The sequence below is a fragment of the Solenopsis invicta genome, chromosome 3 (assembly GCF_016802725.1).
Source record: "Solenopsis invicta isolate M01_SB chromosome 3, UNIL_Sinv_3.0, whole genome shotgun sequence".
Lineage (NCBI taxonomy): Eukaryota > Metazoa > Arthropoda > Insecta > Hymenoptera > Formicidae > Solenopsis > Solenopsis invicta.
In genome coordinates, this window is record NC_052666.1 from 26,354,100 (window position 1) to 26,373,324 (window position 19,225).

Here is a 19,225-nt window from a genome sequence, read left to right on the forward strand (position 1 = left end):
TTTATGTAGAGAAAAACATTTAAAGAGAAATATAAGCTAGTGATTTTTTTTTTAGTTTTTCAAATATGGAATGCAAATAAATCTAAACATCATAAAACAAGCTTTGGCATTAACTTACTCCAAAAAAGAACTGTTCCAATGTTTTTGGCTTATACTTATTTATATCTTTTTTCCTCAAGTTTAATTTATTATAAATAACATTTTTGAACTCTCAAGGTCTTTTTAGAAATTTCAAGAGTAATAACCTTTGGTTGGCAGCAGTCGTTCGTAAACATGTTTTTAAATAGAAAAAGTTCTATACAATGAAAGAATCTCACTGTTTCATTGTTTTCCTTTTTTTATCTTTTCCTTCTTGTTTTTCTCACTTTGCCCTTTCCACATGTGGTTATGTCGGCTGGGGTAACCCAAGGGTTGTAAAAGAAATAACGACAGTTGGGACGAAACGCTTGGGCCAGCTAGACGCCCGCTCTTCTATTGTCATAAGATTTAGCGAGAAAGATTTTTTTACACGATAGTTAATACTCAAAGTTGGTGCGACTAATAACAAAAACACATTTTTAATACTACTACGATAAATGCCCAATAAAATTATTTTAATACTACTACGAAAAATGCCCAATAAAATTATTTTAGCGTTGTAACAATTTATCAAGTGATGCATTATTTGTTTTGTTCGAAGCCATTGAATCTGCATAATAATTAAAGGTATCTATACAAGGTAAATTAATAAGTGTAAATATTGCGATGTAAAATTGTGAAAGTATCGAGCATGTGACTTTCATAGTGCATATTTACTGCGTAATAAACACATGTGGTACATGTAGTATTATTAGAGCTTTCTAATTTTCGATATGATTAATTTTACCAAAATTTATTATTATGCTATAACATTCGGACAGAAAAAACAGTACCAAACTATTATCTATTTAGTATTAAAGTAAATTTAATAAATATTTAATATTCTATTTGGCAATCATTGGTTCATATGTAAGCAAGACAATATATTTTTCTTTATAATTGAAGCAATGTTACTCTTGTTTACATCTAATTTAATCTTCTTTAAAGAATTTAATGATTTTAAATTTTTCTTTTCAACAAACTATATTTTTAATTTCGTGTTATAATAGTCTAAAGATCACAATATTATTGTTTTGATAATAATAGTAGTAAAAAAATTTTATTCTTGGTTTGAAGATATTGTTATTTCTATATTTTTCTTTCAAATCGGGATGGCTTATAATCACCGTAAAATATTTCAATATCGTTTTTTGGAAAAAAATAAAGTATAAAACTCTAATATGAAAATCAAGTTTTCACAATAGTTTTCAAATGATAACTAATTAAAGATGATAATAATAATAAGATAACCAGTAGGATTTATAAATCTCGTAATTTCAATGATATTCGACTCATCTGACATACTACTACTAGCAGTGGAATAATACAAGATACATAAGAATTGTGTCGTTTTAGTTACGTAGTTACATTTAATTTGCCTTAACACAGTCATTGCTTTCAATTTATTCGCGAAGGCAAAAATAGGTACGAATAAAAAGATCTTGCAATGATGATTATTGACAAAAATTGCTGCGATATTTTGTTTAATATCTTGCAACTGTTTTATGAAGAATTATCTTTAACGCTCTTTGATCCAAAATCCGGATTTTCGCAAATGGTTCATATTTTGACGTAATCATGAAATACAAATATCGCAGGAAATTCATGGACAATTCGATGCTACCAACTAAAACGATCAAGACCAAATACGATGACAATGCTAAAGGAAAGAGAACAAAATTTCCAAAGCGATACACCACTTCAAAACATTCCTTTACAAACAGGTGATTTGTAAAATCTTTTTCTGTGTAACTGTCAACCGAGTGCGCGATTTAACAGCCTTTGCATAAACAGTTGCACTTCAACTTTTAAAATATTGATGAATTTCAATAGAATCGACATGCATAAGTGTCTACTCTAAAATATAGAGATCCTTTTTTCCTTAACAATTTGCGTTATCAATATTATTATTATTATTAATTAAATAATATTGAAATTGGCACATATCGCGCAGCAAAACTGATTTGTTTTTTAAATATACATGAAAGGTGTCCTATAAAAAACAAATAAATCCATAAAGTTGAATTTTTAGGAAACAAAAAATTCTCATTTTTAAACCATTTATTGTATGTGGTAGTTTTTCTCTGGATATATAAAAAATATAAAAACAAAGTTATAGACTTTAATTAATATTTTGAGGAAATATAAAAAATGAAATAAAAACTTGGGTATTTTTTTACAAAAATTTTACATTACTTATTTATAATTATATTTCCTGTTTTCTATTTGACTTTTGGCGGAAAAAATGGATTTGCTTAGTTTTTATGGAAAACCTTTCATATATACATATTCTAATTGTTTCAACTATTTTATTTGTCTAGTTTATTAATAATTATGCGGTTATAAATATTTTTTGTAGGCAATTGTCACATTATGTGATTACATTTATAATATATATAATTATTATATACAGAATATTTCTGTTTTAGAGAGAAATCACTGCAGTCATTGCCTAATAGTAATCAAAATTTTCTGACGTCCCACAAGGAATCGCAATACGGACACCGAGACGATGCCGAAAAAAGGCAAATAGAAGACTCTCAATATCTTCTTCAACAGTCTAACACACAAATTTTAAGCGCTGCTGCTGAAACTGCACCGATTAGTATATTAGACGCTAGTAAAACTTGTCGAAATGAAAAGCAAGACTGTAATTTGTTAGGAAAAGAATTATCAAACCCAAGGGAAAAAACTGTCAATCCTGTACAGGATTTCACTCAAAAAGCAACAAAAAAGGATTCTCAGATCTATGTTACGTCAACAAAGCATAGGGATGTTTCTAAAAGATCAGATATTGAAGCAGCATGCAGCTCGTCTTCATCGAAAGACGAATTGATAAGGAAACAGAATTTTCCTCACAAGTTTGCAAATAAAAATTCTTGTTCTAAAAGTAAAATTGATTTTTCAAAAGATAAATCTATTTCTGTTTCCGCAAAAAAAGTGAATATTAATGAGGAATGTCCTTTGTCGGAAAATAAATCATCAGATACAACCGTACCGCTTCGATTGACGAAACATCGTTCTGATCCTAAAAGGAGCATTAATTCTTCGGAAGATGCTAATGTTTTTGCTAGACAACATAAAGAAAAGGTTTTCTCATTAAAAACCAAACTAGATACGTTACAAGAATGTTCCAATGAATCTAGAACTGTTAAAATTTTTTCTAAATGCAATGTTAGCTCAAGCAACATAATTTCAGAAGCAAAAGCTAATGATTTTACAAACGAAAATGAAAATGCTCAATTAGATTTAGAGTTAGTTAAACATATTGATACATCGTTACAATATAAAGATATAGGGAATAATATCAGTCAAACAAAAATAAATTTAGAATCTAAATATCCATCAACAGTTAGCCTACATATTAGAAAAAATTCCAAAGAAATAATTAAAAGAAAAGTAAGTACCAAAAGTTTAGATCAAAATGCATTGCCGATAAAAATACGAAAGAAGAATGAAATTAACACATCATCAGATAAAGTAGTACTACATAATAATATCGAAATATCCAAATATAAACTAAATCATACAGAGCAAAAAATTTGGGGGAATATTACAAGATATATGACAAAAAATGAAAATTATAAATCGCTTAAGCGAAGAAGTGATAAATATAAAGAGAAACAAGAACAACTTCAGAAATATTTTAAAGAATCCTTTGATCCAGACACAAGTGAAACTGAAGAAGACCACAAAATTTTGTTAAATTATGTGAAAAGGAAACAACAATCTGATCTATTGCATAATGATACAACAAAAGAAGAGGAAAATTATATTTTTACAAAGAAGGAAAAGAAATATTTTCATGAAGAAGGAGACAAAAAGCTAACACATGATACTAACTTCCAGAAAAATATAAAAAGCATAAACTTCAATAACTCGGACGATTTCACAACCAGCATCGAAGAATGTGCTATGCACGATGCTACAATGGACACGAAAATAAAAGACAAAGCATCGATAGGTAAACGTATTAGGTTAGCTAATAGTACGCAGGAAAATATGAAGAGCACTAATTCTGATAATTCATGCGATTCCACAGCATGTACCAAAAAATGCTATGCTATGTATAATACTGCAGATGAAGTGGAAGAAGCATCGACATGCAAAAACGAAACGTTAATTAATAATTCACAGGAAAATACAGAAGACATAAGCTCCGATCATTCATGCGATTCCTCTGCAAGTACTAAAAAAGATACTGCAACAAAAATGAGAGCAAAAGATGGAGCATTGACATGCACATATGATACATCATCTGATGATTCGCAGGAAAATACAGATATTGTAATATTTCGGGATAAAGCAAAATCAAACGGTTCGTGCGATTCTACTGTAATGGAAAAGTTTATGCACGATGCTACAACAGACGAAGAGATAGAAGATAGACCAGGTAAACATGGCACATTTGCTAATAATTCGCAGAAAAATATTACAGAAAGCACAATACTGCCCGAAATAAAATCTGATAATTCATGCAATTCCACTGTTAACACCGAAAAAAATTATGCTACACCTGATACTACGACAGAAAAGAAAATAGTTAAATCATCAATAGATGGAGCATCAACACGCATACGTGACGTGTCTGCAAATAATTCGCAGAAAAGTATAGAGAATGCAAAATCAATTGAAGAAAAATCCGATAATTCATGCGATTCCACTGCAAACATCAAAAAGTATTATTCTATGCATGATGTTGCAACAGATAAAAAAGTAGAAAATCGAGCATCAAAATATATAAGTAGCACGTCAGCTAATGATTTGCAAAGAAATAAAAGAAAATTAATTCCAGTAAAAAAAAAGCGCGTAAAGAATTCTTTATCAATTGTGGCTACAGAAAACAATAATAAAAGTGATACACGCGTAGAACAAAGCAAAGATATTAACCCATCAACTATTGAAATGGGTTTAAATGAAAATACGAGTAGCAAGGGGGATCAAGACATAAAAAAGCAAGCAGATATTACTTGTATGTCTATTCTACAAAACCAGCAGGAAAATCAAGAAATATGCAATACTGAAAATGTTGATTTGAAACAAGACATACGAAGACACGCAACATCAAATTTGGGATTACCGATCGCGTTTGCACATGACTCAGCACTATGCAATGTTAATAAGAAAAACAGCTGTGACATGTTGCAAAACGTTAAAAATTTATTAACAAGTAATGATATTTCGAAAGATGGAAAGACGAGCTTTCTTGATCAGTCTTCAGTGACGAAATTAGATAAAAATTCTTTGGAAAGAAGATGTGATGAATCTTGTCTCGTACAAATGACAAATTCATCTATATCTCCAAGTCAATCAAATTGCAATCATAATCACTCGTCAGATGATGATAACAGTAGCGATATTGAAGTGGAAATAAAAATAAAACCCAAATTGAAGTCTCAAATATTGCAGAAGTTTTCACTAAAAGCACCTTGGTCTGCAGTAAATTCATGTATCGAAAATTTACATACGCTTAAGGATAATCCAAACTCCCTTAATAATTTTTTTGAAATTAATCATAAATCATCTGAAAGATCCAAACATACGATAACAAATAAAAGCCCGGAAAACAATATGTCATTAAGTGATAATCAAAATGTTATTATTAAAACTGAGAAAATTACATATGATTCTGTTTCTACTGCTAAAGATAATGCAAAATGTTCTCAACAACAAAATTTTCAAAACTCTCCAATTTCAAAAGAAGATGAAAATGCGATAGATTCTAGTCAACGAGAAAGGGATAAATGCATGCAACTTGTTGAAACAACAACACAAATAAAAACTGAGAACAATTCTTTATCAAGAAAACTTGCATGCGGTATGTCTGAGTTAGAAAAACAAATACATGACGCTTCCACGAGGAACAAACGAAAACATAACGAAAAACATTCTCAAGATAATACGATTATAAAAAAAGTTAGAAGTGAGTCGGTGCATAATCAGAAAAAAGAGGATAAAAACACATCATGTATCGAACAGAAAAAAATACAAACAGCAGATAATCCTGAACGAATTAAAACTGCATACAACATGCCTGATTTAGAAGAACAACTACCACAGACTTTCTCGGATATGACGCATAGCACACTTCGATCTATTACGGAGATTAATTGTCGATATGCCATGAAATTTTCGAGTCTCAAAGCATCAGATACAAGAAGGGATGTAAGCTTAAAAATCTGTCAGTCAACACATTCTGCATCAGTATCTCCTCAATCAGAATCTCATCCATCAGAATCTCTTCAATTAACATCTCAATCAGCGCCTCGTCCGTTAGTAATTTCTCAATTAACGCCTATTCAATCAACACCTCATCCGTCAGTATCTTTTCAAGTAGCACCTACTCAATCAGCACCTTGTGCGTCAGTACCTTCTCAATTAGCACCTACTCAATTAGTATCTTGTCCATCAGTATCTTCTCAATTAACGTCTACTCAATCAACACCTCATCCATCAGTATCTTTTCAAATAGCACCTACTCAATCAATACTTCATCCATCAGTATCTTTTCAAATAGCACCTACTCAATCAGTAACTCATCTGTCAGTATCTTCTCAATTACCATCTACTCAATCAGCGCCTCGTCCGTTAGTAATTTCTCAATTAGCGCCTATTCAATCAACACCTCATCCGTCAGTATCTTTTCAAGTAGCCCCTACTCAATCAGCACCTCGTGCGTCAGTACCTTTTCAATTAGCACCTATTCAATCAGTATCTTGTCCATCAGTATCTTCTCAATTAACATTTATTCAATTAACACGTCATCCGTCAGTATCTTCTCAATTATCATCTGCTCAATCAGCGCCTCGTCCGTTAGTAATTTCTCAATTAACGCCTACTCATTCAACACCTCATCCGTCAGTACCTTTTCAAGTAACACCTACTCAATCAGCACCTCGTGCGTCAGTACCTTCGCAATTAGCACCTACTCAATCAGTATCTTGTCCATCAGTATCTTCTCAATTAACGTCTACTCAATCAACACCTCATCCATCAGTATCTTTTCAAATAGCACCTACTCAATCAGTAACTCATCTGTCAGTATCTTCTCAATTACCATCTACTCAATCAGCGCCTCGTCCGTTAGTAATTTCTCAATTAGCGCCTATTCAATCAACACCTCATCCGTCAGTATCTTTTCAAGTAGCACCTACTCAATCAGCATCTCGTGCGTCAGTACTTTCTCAATTAGCACCTACTCAATCAGTATCTTATCCATCAGTATCTTCTCAATTAGCGTCTACTCAATCAACACCTCATCTATCAGTATCTTTTCAAATAGCACCTACTCAATCAGCACCTCGTGCGTCAGTACCTTTTCGATTAGCACCTATTCAATCAGTATCTTGTCCATCAGTATCTTCTCAATTAACGTCCACTCAATCAGTAACTCATCTGTCAGTATCTTCTCAATTACCATCTACTCAATCAGCGCCTCGTCCGTTAGTAATTTCTCAATTAGCGCCTATTCAATCAACACCGCATCCGTCAGTATCTTTTCAAGTAGCACCTACTCAATCAGCATCTCGTGCGTCAGTACTTTCTCAATTAGCACCTACTCAATCAGTATCTTGTCCATCAGTATCTTCTCAATTAGCGTCTACTCAATCAACACCTCATCCATCAGTATCTTTTCAAGTAGCACCTACTCAATCAGCACCTCGTGCGTCAGTACCTTCTCAATTAGCACCTACTAAATCAGTATCTTGTCCATCAGTATCTTCTCAATTAGCGTCTACTCAATCAGCACCTACTCAATCAACACTTTGTTCATCAATATCTTCGCATTTAACATCTCAATCAGCATATTCTCAATTAGCTTCTCAAACAGCATCTCGTCCATCAGTACCTTCTCAATTAATATCTCAATCGGCTTCTGATCCATCAGCATTTTTTCAATCAACACATCCTGAATTAACATTTAAGTTAGTACCAAAATTGCCATCATATGATACTGCTATTAATAAAATACACTTCTCATCTAAAATAAACACAACAGTTACACCAGTTGAGATTAATACTCCAAATGTTAACAACGAGCTCACAAATCATAATAACATTTACATTACAATGAAAAATCTCTATTATCACATTGGATGCTGTCGCAATTTTAATCAATATAGATCTATAATAAGACATATTTCTGTGGAACTAACAGAAAGAATATCTGAACATGTGAAACAAATATATTTAAATTTGATAAATTTGAAAATACTTCTGTGGGCGAAAGATATTCAGAGCATTGTAACTTACATTAATCAATATACGTTATTAAATCCACCACTGACAGTGACAGAATTAAACAATTATCTTGATCTCCTGCATATTTGTATCACACTAAGTTCGCAACAGAACGCAAATGCATCACAACATCCGAATGTTGGCGAATCAGTTTCGAGTGCGTCAATATCAAACGCTAACACGCAATCATCTTTTAGAAATGCTCCATTTCCAGACACAAACAAATTTAAGCAATCTTCAATACTACATCCGGTGCCAACGATCTCAAATATCAATCAGCAGCAATTGTTGGGCAATTCGACTAATTATTCACAAATACCACACTCGGGACAACCTATGCCAAATATGCGCCAACAATATAAGTCTCATATATCACTTACAGCACACTCACATAAATCGAATGTCAATCAACAACAATCTTTAGAAAATCCAATACAAAGCAAGTATATGCGATCGGCAAATATATCGAATGTTGGCACTCAAGAAGCTTTCGTGAATATGAGTAACGTTTCATCATGGAATATTAACATGCACTCATATGGGCCAGTAAATCAAGGGAATGTAAACGTGCGTCCTATAAGCAATATGAGACAACCACATGTTGCAAAAAATACCATTAGCAGTACTGCAATCGCGTTTGCTGCTAATGTGCAGCAACAAAAACAAATATATTCCCAGTCGTCGCAAATAAACTCGAGGATAACAATTTGTCCGCCACTTATTGCAAATCAAAATGTTCCTCTTGGGACATGTCAAACTGTGCACAATGCTACGTTATCTGAATCTCTCACAGTAAGTCCTGCTGTTCCAGGAATCAATACTGCAATAAGAAATGTTAAACATCAAAGCGCAAATGTGAATCAACAGCAAGTAAACTGTATTTCGCAAGTCTCTCCAGCACCTTTGGAAAGAACGAACTTATTACCGCAGTACAATTATCCAAATCCAAACGAAACTTCTTTGCACTTACTTCCAGATGTTACAATACACAAGATGCAAAATCATTCCATTCAGAATATTTTACCAGGTCAAAACATGCAGCAGATATCACAGCAGAAATTGCTGGTAAATCAAGCGAATGCAAATGTGCGTCCTGCAAACAACACAGGACAATCAAATGTCACGTTAAAAAATGTAATTAGCAGTACCGAAACTGCAAATCAGCATTTACAACCAAAAGATTCAGGTGTAATTGATTTATCGATTAGCAATATATCGCAGAATGTACAACAAAGTGTGAATAAAGAAATTCCCCAATCGTTAAATAAAGATTATATGCGAAAGAAGACACAATCTACAAATCTACAAAGAGAAAATTTAAACGCACATAACATATTGCAAAATACATCTGGCACTTCTCCAAAAACTTCCACTTTGCAGAGTTCAAATGTATTTCCAAATACGATAATGTCTTCACAATATTACAGTGATACAAGTGGTAAAATGTTTACGTCACCAAAAAACACACAAGCAAATCAAGTTATCTATAATTTTAATCTGATGATGGATAATCAGGCAATTACATTATATAATCAAATGCGATCATATTTCCACATGCTAGACAAAATGACAAATTCTCTTAACAAACAGGAATGTGAACGTATTCATCGTGAGAAAACAACACTATTTTATTTTTATCAGCATTTACATAATTACTTAAAGAGCAAGATAAGAAAAGTACAGACTGTTGAAAAATATGTTGATAAAGAATCTCAAGACAATATATCAGAGGCGGTGTTACAAGAGAACACGATACAAACATTCGTAGACAAGTTAACAAAGACTCAGTCTAATCAAGTCAATGAAAATACTCCAGTTTGTAATAACAATTTAAAAGAACAATCTTCAAAACAAAATATTGACTCGTATATTAAGGAGACTTCAAAATCTACAATGGTAAAGAGTAATTTAGCGCAAAATAAAGAGTCACTTTTTACGCCTGAGTTTGCAACCAGAACATCACTTTCAAAATACATGAGCTCACAAGAGTCGAATAATAATTTACTAAAGAAGTTATTACTTTATAGGAAAAAGCCACTGATCGAAAAACAGCCAAAGATTATAGAAAACGTACATGAAACTTCTGACGTTGCAACGTCAAATAATAGTACAGGAAACGATGCACCATCACAATTCTCATGTAATACGAAAGATCAAAATAATGAAATATATAATGATAATAATAAAATAATTAATAAAAGTTTGAAAGATAAAATGCGTAATGATGAAAATATTGCAGTATTAAATTCCACAGAAATACAGTGTGAGCCATTAAACATATCGCCCAGTCTAAAACAAGTTTCGTTAAACAACATGTCGGAATCGGTATCTTCAATAAAGAAATGCAAATCTACGGAAATAATGCAACGTGAGACGCATGCCGAAACGATATCAAAGTTTTACTTAGCACAGCAAGAAGATCCTACAAACGAATGGAGTGACGATTCTGATACAACATCTGAAAGCTCTTTTAAATTATATATCGATGAAAATCCAAAAAAATTGCACGAACAATGCGTTCAAGAAGATAATTTAAGTACATCACAAAATTCAGCATCATTAACTAATACGACAAAATGCGAATCTACGAAACTAATGCAAGGAGATTCCGAGAAGATACACGAAAAGCAAGTTGAATCAAGAGAATTTTATTTAAATGCACAACAAGATCCTACGAACAATTTTATCGATGAATCGTCTGACAGTTCCTGGGAACTGTATATCGATGAAAGCCCGAAGAAATCGCAAAACGATGAACAGTGCGACGAGATATCATCTTCTGAAAAAGATAACTTAAGTACATCACGAGATTCAGTATCATTTGATACGATGTACGAATCTTCGAAAAAACTGCAAGTTACTGAAAAGCACGCCGAAACAATATCAGAATTTTGCTCAAATGCACAGCAAGAAGATTTTTCGAACGAACAAAGTAATAATTCTATCGATGAAATGTTCGAGAGTTCTGGAAAACTGCATACCGACGAGAGTGCGAAAAATACAAAGATAGCATCATCTTTTTCGAAAAACATCTCTGAGGCAAATTCAGTTGATATGCGTCAAGAATTTATGATCGAAACACAAGATACTGAAAATATAAAAGAAGAAAATAGTGAGCAATCGCCTGAAAAGCACGCCAAAACAATATCAGAATTTTGCTCAAATGCACAGCAAGAAGATTTTTCGAACGAACAAAGTAATAATTCTATCGATGAAATGTTCGAGAGTTCTGGAAAACTACATACCGACGAGAGTGCGAAAAATACAAAGGTAGCATCATCTTTTTCGAAAAACATCTCTGAGGCAAATTCAGCTGATATACGTCAAGAATTTATGATCGAAACACAAGATACTGAAAATATAAAAGAAGAAAATAGTGAGCAATCGGCTGAAAAGCACGCCGAAACAATATCAGAATTTTGCTCAAATCCACAGCAAGAAGATTTTTTGAACGAACAAAGTAACAATGTTATCGATGAAACGTTTGAGAGTTCCGGAAAATTGTATACCGACGAGAGTGCGAAAAATATAAAAGTAGCATTATCTTTTTCGAAAAATATCTCTGAGGCAAATTCAGCTGATATATGTCAAGAATTTGTGACCGAAACACAAAATACTGAAAATATAGAAGAAAAGAGTGAGCAATCGTTATTAAAAATAGAGGAAATGTACCTTCAGGAAATACCACTGACAAAAATTGAAGTTTTGAAAGATGAATATGAGTATGACAGTATGAGAGAACATGCGATGGAATTGACTTACCTTTCTGAAGATAATAATAATATAGGAGAGTTTCTTGAAGATATACAAGAAGAAAAGATGATAATAGACACACACAACGATATTAACTTAATCAATGAACACGTGGAAGAGGGAAAGATGATAAAAGATATTCACAATGATATTAACACGATCAATGAACAGCTCCAATATATATCCAAACAGACATATCAAAGTTCTTCATGTAACTTCGTTCAAGAAGACGATCCCGTTGATGTAAATGAAAAAAAAGAAATTTCCACTGAAAACGATGTTCTTAATGTCAATATTGTTGAATGTACTTCCGTAGAAAATGATAATGATTCCAAAGTCACTGAGATTATACCAAATATCGTGAACATTAGAAGCATATCGCCATCGTTATTTGAAAAACTAGATACGAATATATTTTTTAAAAATAATTTAGAGATATTGAATAAAAATGATGAAAAATCGATGAATATAAACGACGATTTGGAAATTTCGGATGTGAACGACATACCCTGTTTACGCTGTAAACGTAAGAGTATGGTACGTTGTCAAGCTTGCTTGGAAGCGACTTATTGCTCAAAACGTTGCTCAGCTTTGTATTGGAAGGCGATACATCACAAGCAATGCAAAGGCGATAATTTTACCTATATCGATCTAGTTTAAAAACACATCTAACAAATTATGACTACAACTGCAATATAAATGTCGAGAATCTTTTCTTAGCATTTTAAGCTTCTCAAACCAAAATATATGTTCAAACAGACGTATGAAACTTCTTCATGTAACTTCGTTCAAGAAGACGTTCCTGTTGATACAAATGAAAAAAAAAAAAGAAATTTCCGGTGAATACGATGTTCTTAATGTCAATATTGTCGAATGTACTTCCGTAGGAAATAACAATTCCAAAGTCCCTGAGATTATGCCAAATGTCGTGAACATTAAAAGCATATCGCCATTGTTATTTAAGAAACTAGATATGAATATATTTTTTGAAAATAATTTGGAGATATTGAATAAAAATGAATAAATATTTCTCAATTAAACAGTATTATATTGTTACTAAGAATTAATACATAAAAACTATTGACGTGTGGATTCTGTAATGGAATTTTTCTGTATGTAGGACAATTTGTATTAATATTCTATGTTTTTTTTATTTCATTAATAAAATAGAGAAACAGAAAAAAAATTAACAAGAATATTGATTTTTAAACTTCTTAAAGCCTTACTTCTTTTCACAACTACAACGAATATTGTTAATACACAATTATAATTGTGCAATCTATAAATGTAACTTTCAATCAATTCAACAAATTTTATATATATATGTACACAAAAGAATTTTGTTAGAATTTACCTTTAAACTTATGATAATCGTGTGAGATAACATAGTATTTTGACGGCTTTTACTATAATTTTATTAAAATTTTACCAAAATTTTTAATAAAATTATAATTTTAACTAAATTTTTTCAATATTTTAATGTGATATTTTAATAGATATTAATACATTAAAGAAAATTATATAAAATTCTTCAAAAAATGTTATCCCACAATTATCGTAATTTTAAGAATAAATTCTAAACTCTTAGTTTATATATCCTAAGTGTTTCGTAACTGACAGTACATAGTCGGGAATAGATTGATTCTACGTGAAAAAATAAATTGAAAACGTGTAATAAAATGTTTTCATATGATACGTGTAATAAAATGTTTTCATATGATACGTCATTTCCGAAATCAAATTTAAAAATTAACATATTTTGACATGAAATATAAGATATTTCTTAAATCTACTAATATTTCAATAATCATCTTAATAAATTAACTTTTATGTAATACTTTTATGTACAATAATAATGAAACAAATGATGTAATCAATGATATTGTATAATTTTTTTTAAACTATTTTCGTTCAATTGATTCATCTTATACTATGCGTAAAAAGTATTAAAAAACAATTTAAAAAATTAAATACTTTACAAAATATTTTATATTTTATGTTAAAATATGCCAATTTTCAAATTCGATTATGTTAGAAATGATGATATAAAAAAATTTTATTTTATGTTTTCGATTTATATTTTTATGTAGAATAATCTTTCTAGTCGCATCAATTACAAAACATCCTATACAATATATTCAATATATACTTATTTCGCGCACACACGCGTGTGTGTGTATGTGTGTACATGTACTTATTTATTTCACCAAAAAAAAGACATAAACAATTAGATATTTTTCAATTTTTTATTTTTTTTACAGTTAGTTATAAGGAACGTTCTCTTTTTTAATTATCTGGTATAGATATAAGTAATAATAATATATTTATACGCAATATAGTGTTAATTTAATTATATTAATGACTTAAATATATAACTTACGGAAAATAGGAAAGTTAAAATAATTTGGTCAAATTTACGTTATTTCTTTTATCAATATGACGTCAAATTAATGCATTTTGACTTTTCTGTTCTCCTTGGATTGTATCAGACTAATTACATAAACTATTTTATAAAAATTAGTTGATATATTACGATTTAAATTTTTGATATGTTTATACCAGATTTGAAATAAGACTATTTGCGATTACAAAGAAAAGATTCGTTATAATACCTTATTGAATGATAATGTTATATTTGTTGTAACTATAATTTATCATATGTAAAAGTTAACAAAAAATGCGGAAGAATGTTCTTATTATAATAAATCAAGAATTTATGTTTAATTAATGTTTATTCTAAAACTATATATTTACGACGTATAGTAAATATATAATATTAATAATTATTATCTACGTACATATTGGTGTGTGTGTGTGTGTGTGTGTGTGTGCGTGCGTGCGTGCGTGCGTGCGTGCGTGCGTGCGTGCGTGCGTGCGTGCGTGCGTGTGTGCGTGCGTGCGTGCGTGCGTGCGTACGTGCGTATACACGTGAAAATTTATTCATAATTTTATACGAATTAGAACTCTTCCAAAAATGCTCATGGGGCCGATTGTATTTTATAACTTGGTGAAAATTACACACACACACACACACACAAGTCAGTGAATTTGCTCATTTTTGTAAATTTTACTTAATTTATGTATACATAATCGACTCCCAAAATTTTTCATACATGTGAATTCTGAAATATTCTTAGATTTCTCATACCATAATTTCTAAAAAATACTTTTAACTTTTTTATATTTTATAATTTTTTTCGGAAATTATACAATAAAAAATTTTGGCATTAAGATATTTCATAATATATGAAAAATTCTACAAAAATAAACTTTCTAAGTATTCCAATTCGTATAAAAAATCGTAAAAAATTTGAGGAAATTATAAAATTACATAAACATTCTGAAAAAATGCTGAAAAATTGTAGGAAAAATTTTGAAAAAAAAAATTTTACCAGGGTCAAAGTAGATAAGATTTTGCTTGTGCTTCTAAAAATGACTCAATTAAAAATAAGTTTTATAATAATAAGTATCACTGATTTATAAATATTTCTTATTACTTTGCATAATTACATATATATTCGTATGTATGCATGCTCACATACATATATCTTATTCGATACTTTTTATTAATCTTCTAAAATTCTCTCGTTATTTCGAAATATATTATGTGCCCTTTAATAACACCTGAAAACTCTTTACCGAAGCTTTCTTCAATACGCATGCGTGAGAAAAATCAAGAAAAATGACAAGCAACGCTGGTCACTAAACTCACTAGTCGATTTCTGGGCGCGGGGGGGGGGAAGAGAAAAGGTTTTCTAGTAACATTACGTCGATGCGGTTTCCTTACCAGCACTCACAGTCTCACAGCAGTCACCGCTCTCACCAGCCTCATCGGCTTAACCAGGAGGGTCATCCGTGTTGCATGCATATGGTGCCGTTTAGTGCTGTCCGTTTGTTATCGCGTGTGTTATGCTGCCGGTACTGGTCACGGTATAGTCTTTCCCTTCACGCGGTGCAAAACGCATGATGGGCAACCACGTGGCACGCGTCGGGAACACGTCGCACAGGAAGACAGAATCGACAACCGCGACAGGCGCCGGTAACGGGAACGGTAATGGGAACCACGGCACCGCCACCGCCACTGCCGTCGTTTCCAAGAGCGAGCCGGACCATCATAACTCTCACACGCAATTCTTCCCGATCGAGAGCCTCGCCAAGGTGACAGCCGCTCGGGCTGTTTCAAACTATTCTCAAATTTTGATAGCGAATCGTACGCTCGATGCTCTGCAGAATTATTCGAAGAAAGTACAGTGGAAAATACAACTCTACTGCCAAACATCTTCTACAGCTGTTTCTACAGTTGTTGAGAGAAACGGCAAAAACAATCCTTATTTCGTGGTTTTTTATAATTATTTTTCTCACATTGATATACTTATTTTGTTTGTACTGCTACTCACAGAAATTTTTTCGCATTTCTCTCTCAATTAACTTTGAATATTTTTATTATAATTTCTTGATATTTTGTGAATCATCCTTTTCTTCCTACCAATTAGATTAACCTTGATTAACACATTAAATCTGAGACTGTCATTAGAATATGTAGAGGTCAAGTAGATAACTTATTTTTCAATAAAGATGCTTGATAAAAACAAAATATAACAAGTTATTCAAATTGTAAGAAAATATTGTGTTTGTAGTATAGAATTGTAGAGTTAGAGAATCAAGTGGTTGCTTTCCCAGTTTTATTTTAAAATCCTAAAACTTTCCACAATTAGAGATATTTTATTATATCACTTTGTTACATATAGATTAGTAGCTATACATCTTATGACTGGTGGTTATCAAAAGCTAGCACTACCTGCCTAGTTTTATTTATAGGATCAAACTTAGAACATATTCTGATTTACTTAATAATTGTTTTTCTTACAAACATAAGGAGCAATTTATTTTTTTGTCCAATTTGTCACTTGGAATAAGTTCTGTACTTGGACTTATTTGCACTAATTAGTTAACTAATTAGGTTAACTTGCATTAATTTTAAGTTTTTCTTACTTTCTAACAATTAGAAAAAGATAGAAAATAAGCTAAATCAAAATTAATTTATATTAGTATAAACTTGGTATTTTTAGTACTAAACTTGGTATTTTTAGTAGACACATAAATATATATTTTGCAGATACTGTCGCATCTAGCCTATCAAGAGAAACATGTTAACGGCATTACCAAGTCTGTATTCGAAATGTACTTATTTCCTACTCATCCAGAACTGAGTGAGAAGCTATTTGCTTACTTACACTACAATGCCCATGCCACAACTGCATACATAAGTACAACAGCTTTTAAGCAGCAAGCCGAGAAGTTTTTGTCAGTAATGAATGACCAAGCTATATTGGAGAATTATGTAAAAATGTATTCTGACATGAAGAACGGTGGCAATGTTACTCCCGAAACACTACGAGCGTTGTTGATGTGTTGCTACCAGTTGGCAATGGAAAATAATAGTACCAGTTTGTGTCTTCACTCGCAGCAGATAATAAACGCAGTTGTTATTTCATGTGTTAGTAAATTTATTCATACGATATAAATATATAATGGCAATTTAATTGTTATACAATGTAACTATTCATTAGTACGTAAGTTCTGAATCTGAATTTGTTTTCTGAATGAATAATTCAATTACAAATATGCAGTTAATAGGTTTTGAAATATTTTATAGTTTCACGGCAAGACTAACTTGTCCACGAGCTACGTGAGCAATTGGATCGGGCAGCACTGCCCACGCCTAGTGTACGGTCTACAGCGATACGTAGTACACGTGTTAACGACTGCTTATCGCAATGGTAAAGCACTTCTATCGAAAGAGCAACCGCAACCTCTCGTGGAAGTACTTACTCCCGTATTGGAAAAGTCAGATCGAGAATTTCCTGAAGAGAATTCATTGCCAATAAGTTACGTCTGGCTGTTATCGTGTACGCTACCACAATGCTACCTCCAGGTACGTTGACATAGAATGCCACAGAAATAATTGATACTATGTCTTGCCTGTAAAGAATATTTTGTATAAAAAGATTAATTATTATTGCCGAAAAACCTAGTATTGTATAACTGGATTTATATTATAAAACTGGATTTACATATCTATGTATAAAACTGGATTTACATATCTATGTATGCGCGGTATGTATGTGTAGACCAACGATTCGCCGAAGGACACAACTCACGCTTTGATAGCGAGAACAACAGGCAGTATTTGTCCAAGGCATTGGACGTTATTGTACAATAGCGGAGAGCATGGGACCGGGGCTAATCGCTTCCTTCATCATGTATTAGGTTACAGAGGTCCTACTCTGCTAATTATAAGAGCCACTAGCGTAAAGAAAGATGAGGAATGTCCGACGTTTTGTGTATGCTCGGCCGTCGAATGGCATGAAAGTCATCTCTATTGGGGCGACGAAGACTCGATAGGCATTCAACTGATTCCGTCCTATAGAGTTATGGAGAAAGGTCCGAAAATATTATACCTGAACACAAATATCAGAGGCTACCCGCACGGTTTGCGACTCGGTAGTGATCCGCGTTCGCCGCTTATCAGTATCGACGAATCATTCCACTCGGTGTCTATCGCCGGCGCGCCTTATGATATCGCCAACTTGGAAGTCTGGGGTTGTGGCGATACAAAACTGAGGTAATGTCTTGCGAACTGGGAAATAAAATTTGCTTGTTAATGTAACGCGCGATAACGAGAAATGCTGTTGCGTTTGCAGAGAGAAGCAATTGGAGATCAAGAAGTGGCAGGTGAAAGAGGCAGAGAAACAGAGGGTCGTCAAGTTGAGCGCGAGCGATTGGCTGGACCATCCTGATCGTTATTTACTAGAATTGGCTGGTAGAGCGTCTTACAACGAATCTAACAATTAGAGTCGCGAAAGGATAACGCGCGCGCTCAAATAACTGCTCATTACCACTTTATCTTGTACATATGTATATAGCATCAAAAATATTATCACCGGAGTTTCTGTACTTATGTTGGTGTACGAAAGACGTACGCATGAAATGTGATTATGTGACTTATGTGAAATACAGGGACTTATGCTTGACATGTACTTAAGCACAAGTGCCAGTTTGTAATCGTCTATTTATTTTTCTTTTTTTCAGTATTTCCTTATAATTATATTAT

At 32.3% G+C, this 19,225-nt stretch overlaps 2 protein-coding genes across 11 annotated transcripts in view; both read left to right on the plus strand.

Annotated features, from left to right (window-relative positions):
- The window catches only part of LOC105207916, a 36,671-nt gene extending 23,269 nt beyond the window's left edge, over positions 1–13,402 (plus strand). For 6 of the 9 annotated variants that reach the window (XM_039446665.1, XM_039446664.1, XM_039446660.1 and 3 more), the window contains one exon: positions 2,547–13,402. In XM_039446665.1, the coding sequence (XP_039302599.1) occupies positions 2,547–12,771 (10,225 nt within the window). In that variant the 3' untranslated portion in view covers positions 12,772–13,402. Of the gene's footprint in view, positions 1–87; positions 706–1,308; positions 1,842–2,546 lie in introns of those variants that run through there. The other 3 variants (XM_039446667.1, XM_039446668.1, XM_039446666.1) reach the window with 3 other exon arrangements.
- Positions 13,403–15,881: 2,479 nt separating this feature from the next.
- LOC105207907 lies at positions 15,882–19,183 on the plus strand. Of its 2 annotated transcripts, none has more exons than XM_039447658.1 (5): positions 15,882–16,356; positions 17,228–17,608; positions 17,768–18,046; positions 18,243–18,736; positions 18,816–19,183. In XM_039447658.1, exons 1-5 carry the CDS (start codon positions 16,075–16,077, stop codon positions 18,964–18,966), a joined length of 1,587 nt encoding a protein of 528 aa, XP_039303592.1. In that variant the 5' UTR covers positions 15,882–16,074; the 3' UTR covers positions 18,967–19,183. The 2 variants fall into 2 exon arrangements, with proteins under 2 accessions (XP_039303592.1, XP_011175898.1); XM_011177596.3 differs by having other exon boundaries at positions 15,884–16,269.
- The last annotated feature ends 42 nt before the right edge of the window (positions 19,184–19,225 follow it).

Coding starts and splice junctions, on each gene's coding strand:
- LOC105207907 (XM_039447658.1), top strand. CDS start 16,075: ATGATGGGCAACCACGTGGCACGCGTCGGGAACACGTCGCACAGGAAG. Junction 16,357..17,227: donor TGCAGAATTATTCGAAGAAA/GTACAGTGGAAA, acceptor TATATTTTGCAG/ATACTGTCGCATCTAGCCTA. Junction 17,609..17,767: donor ACGCAGTTGTTATTTCATGT/GTTAGTAAATTT, acceptor AATATTTTATAG/TTTCACGGCAAGACTAACTT.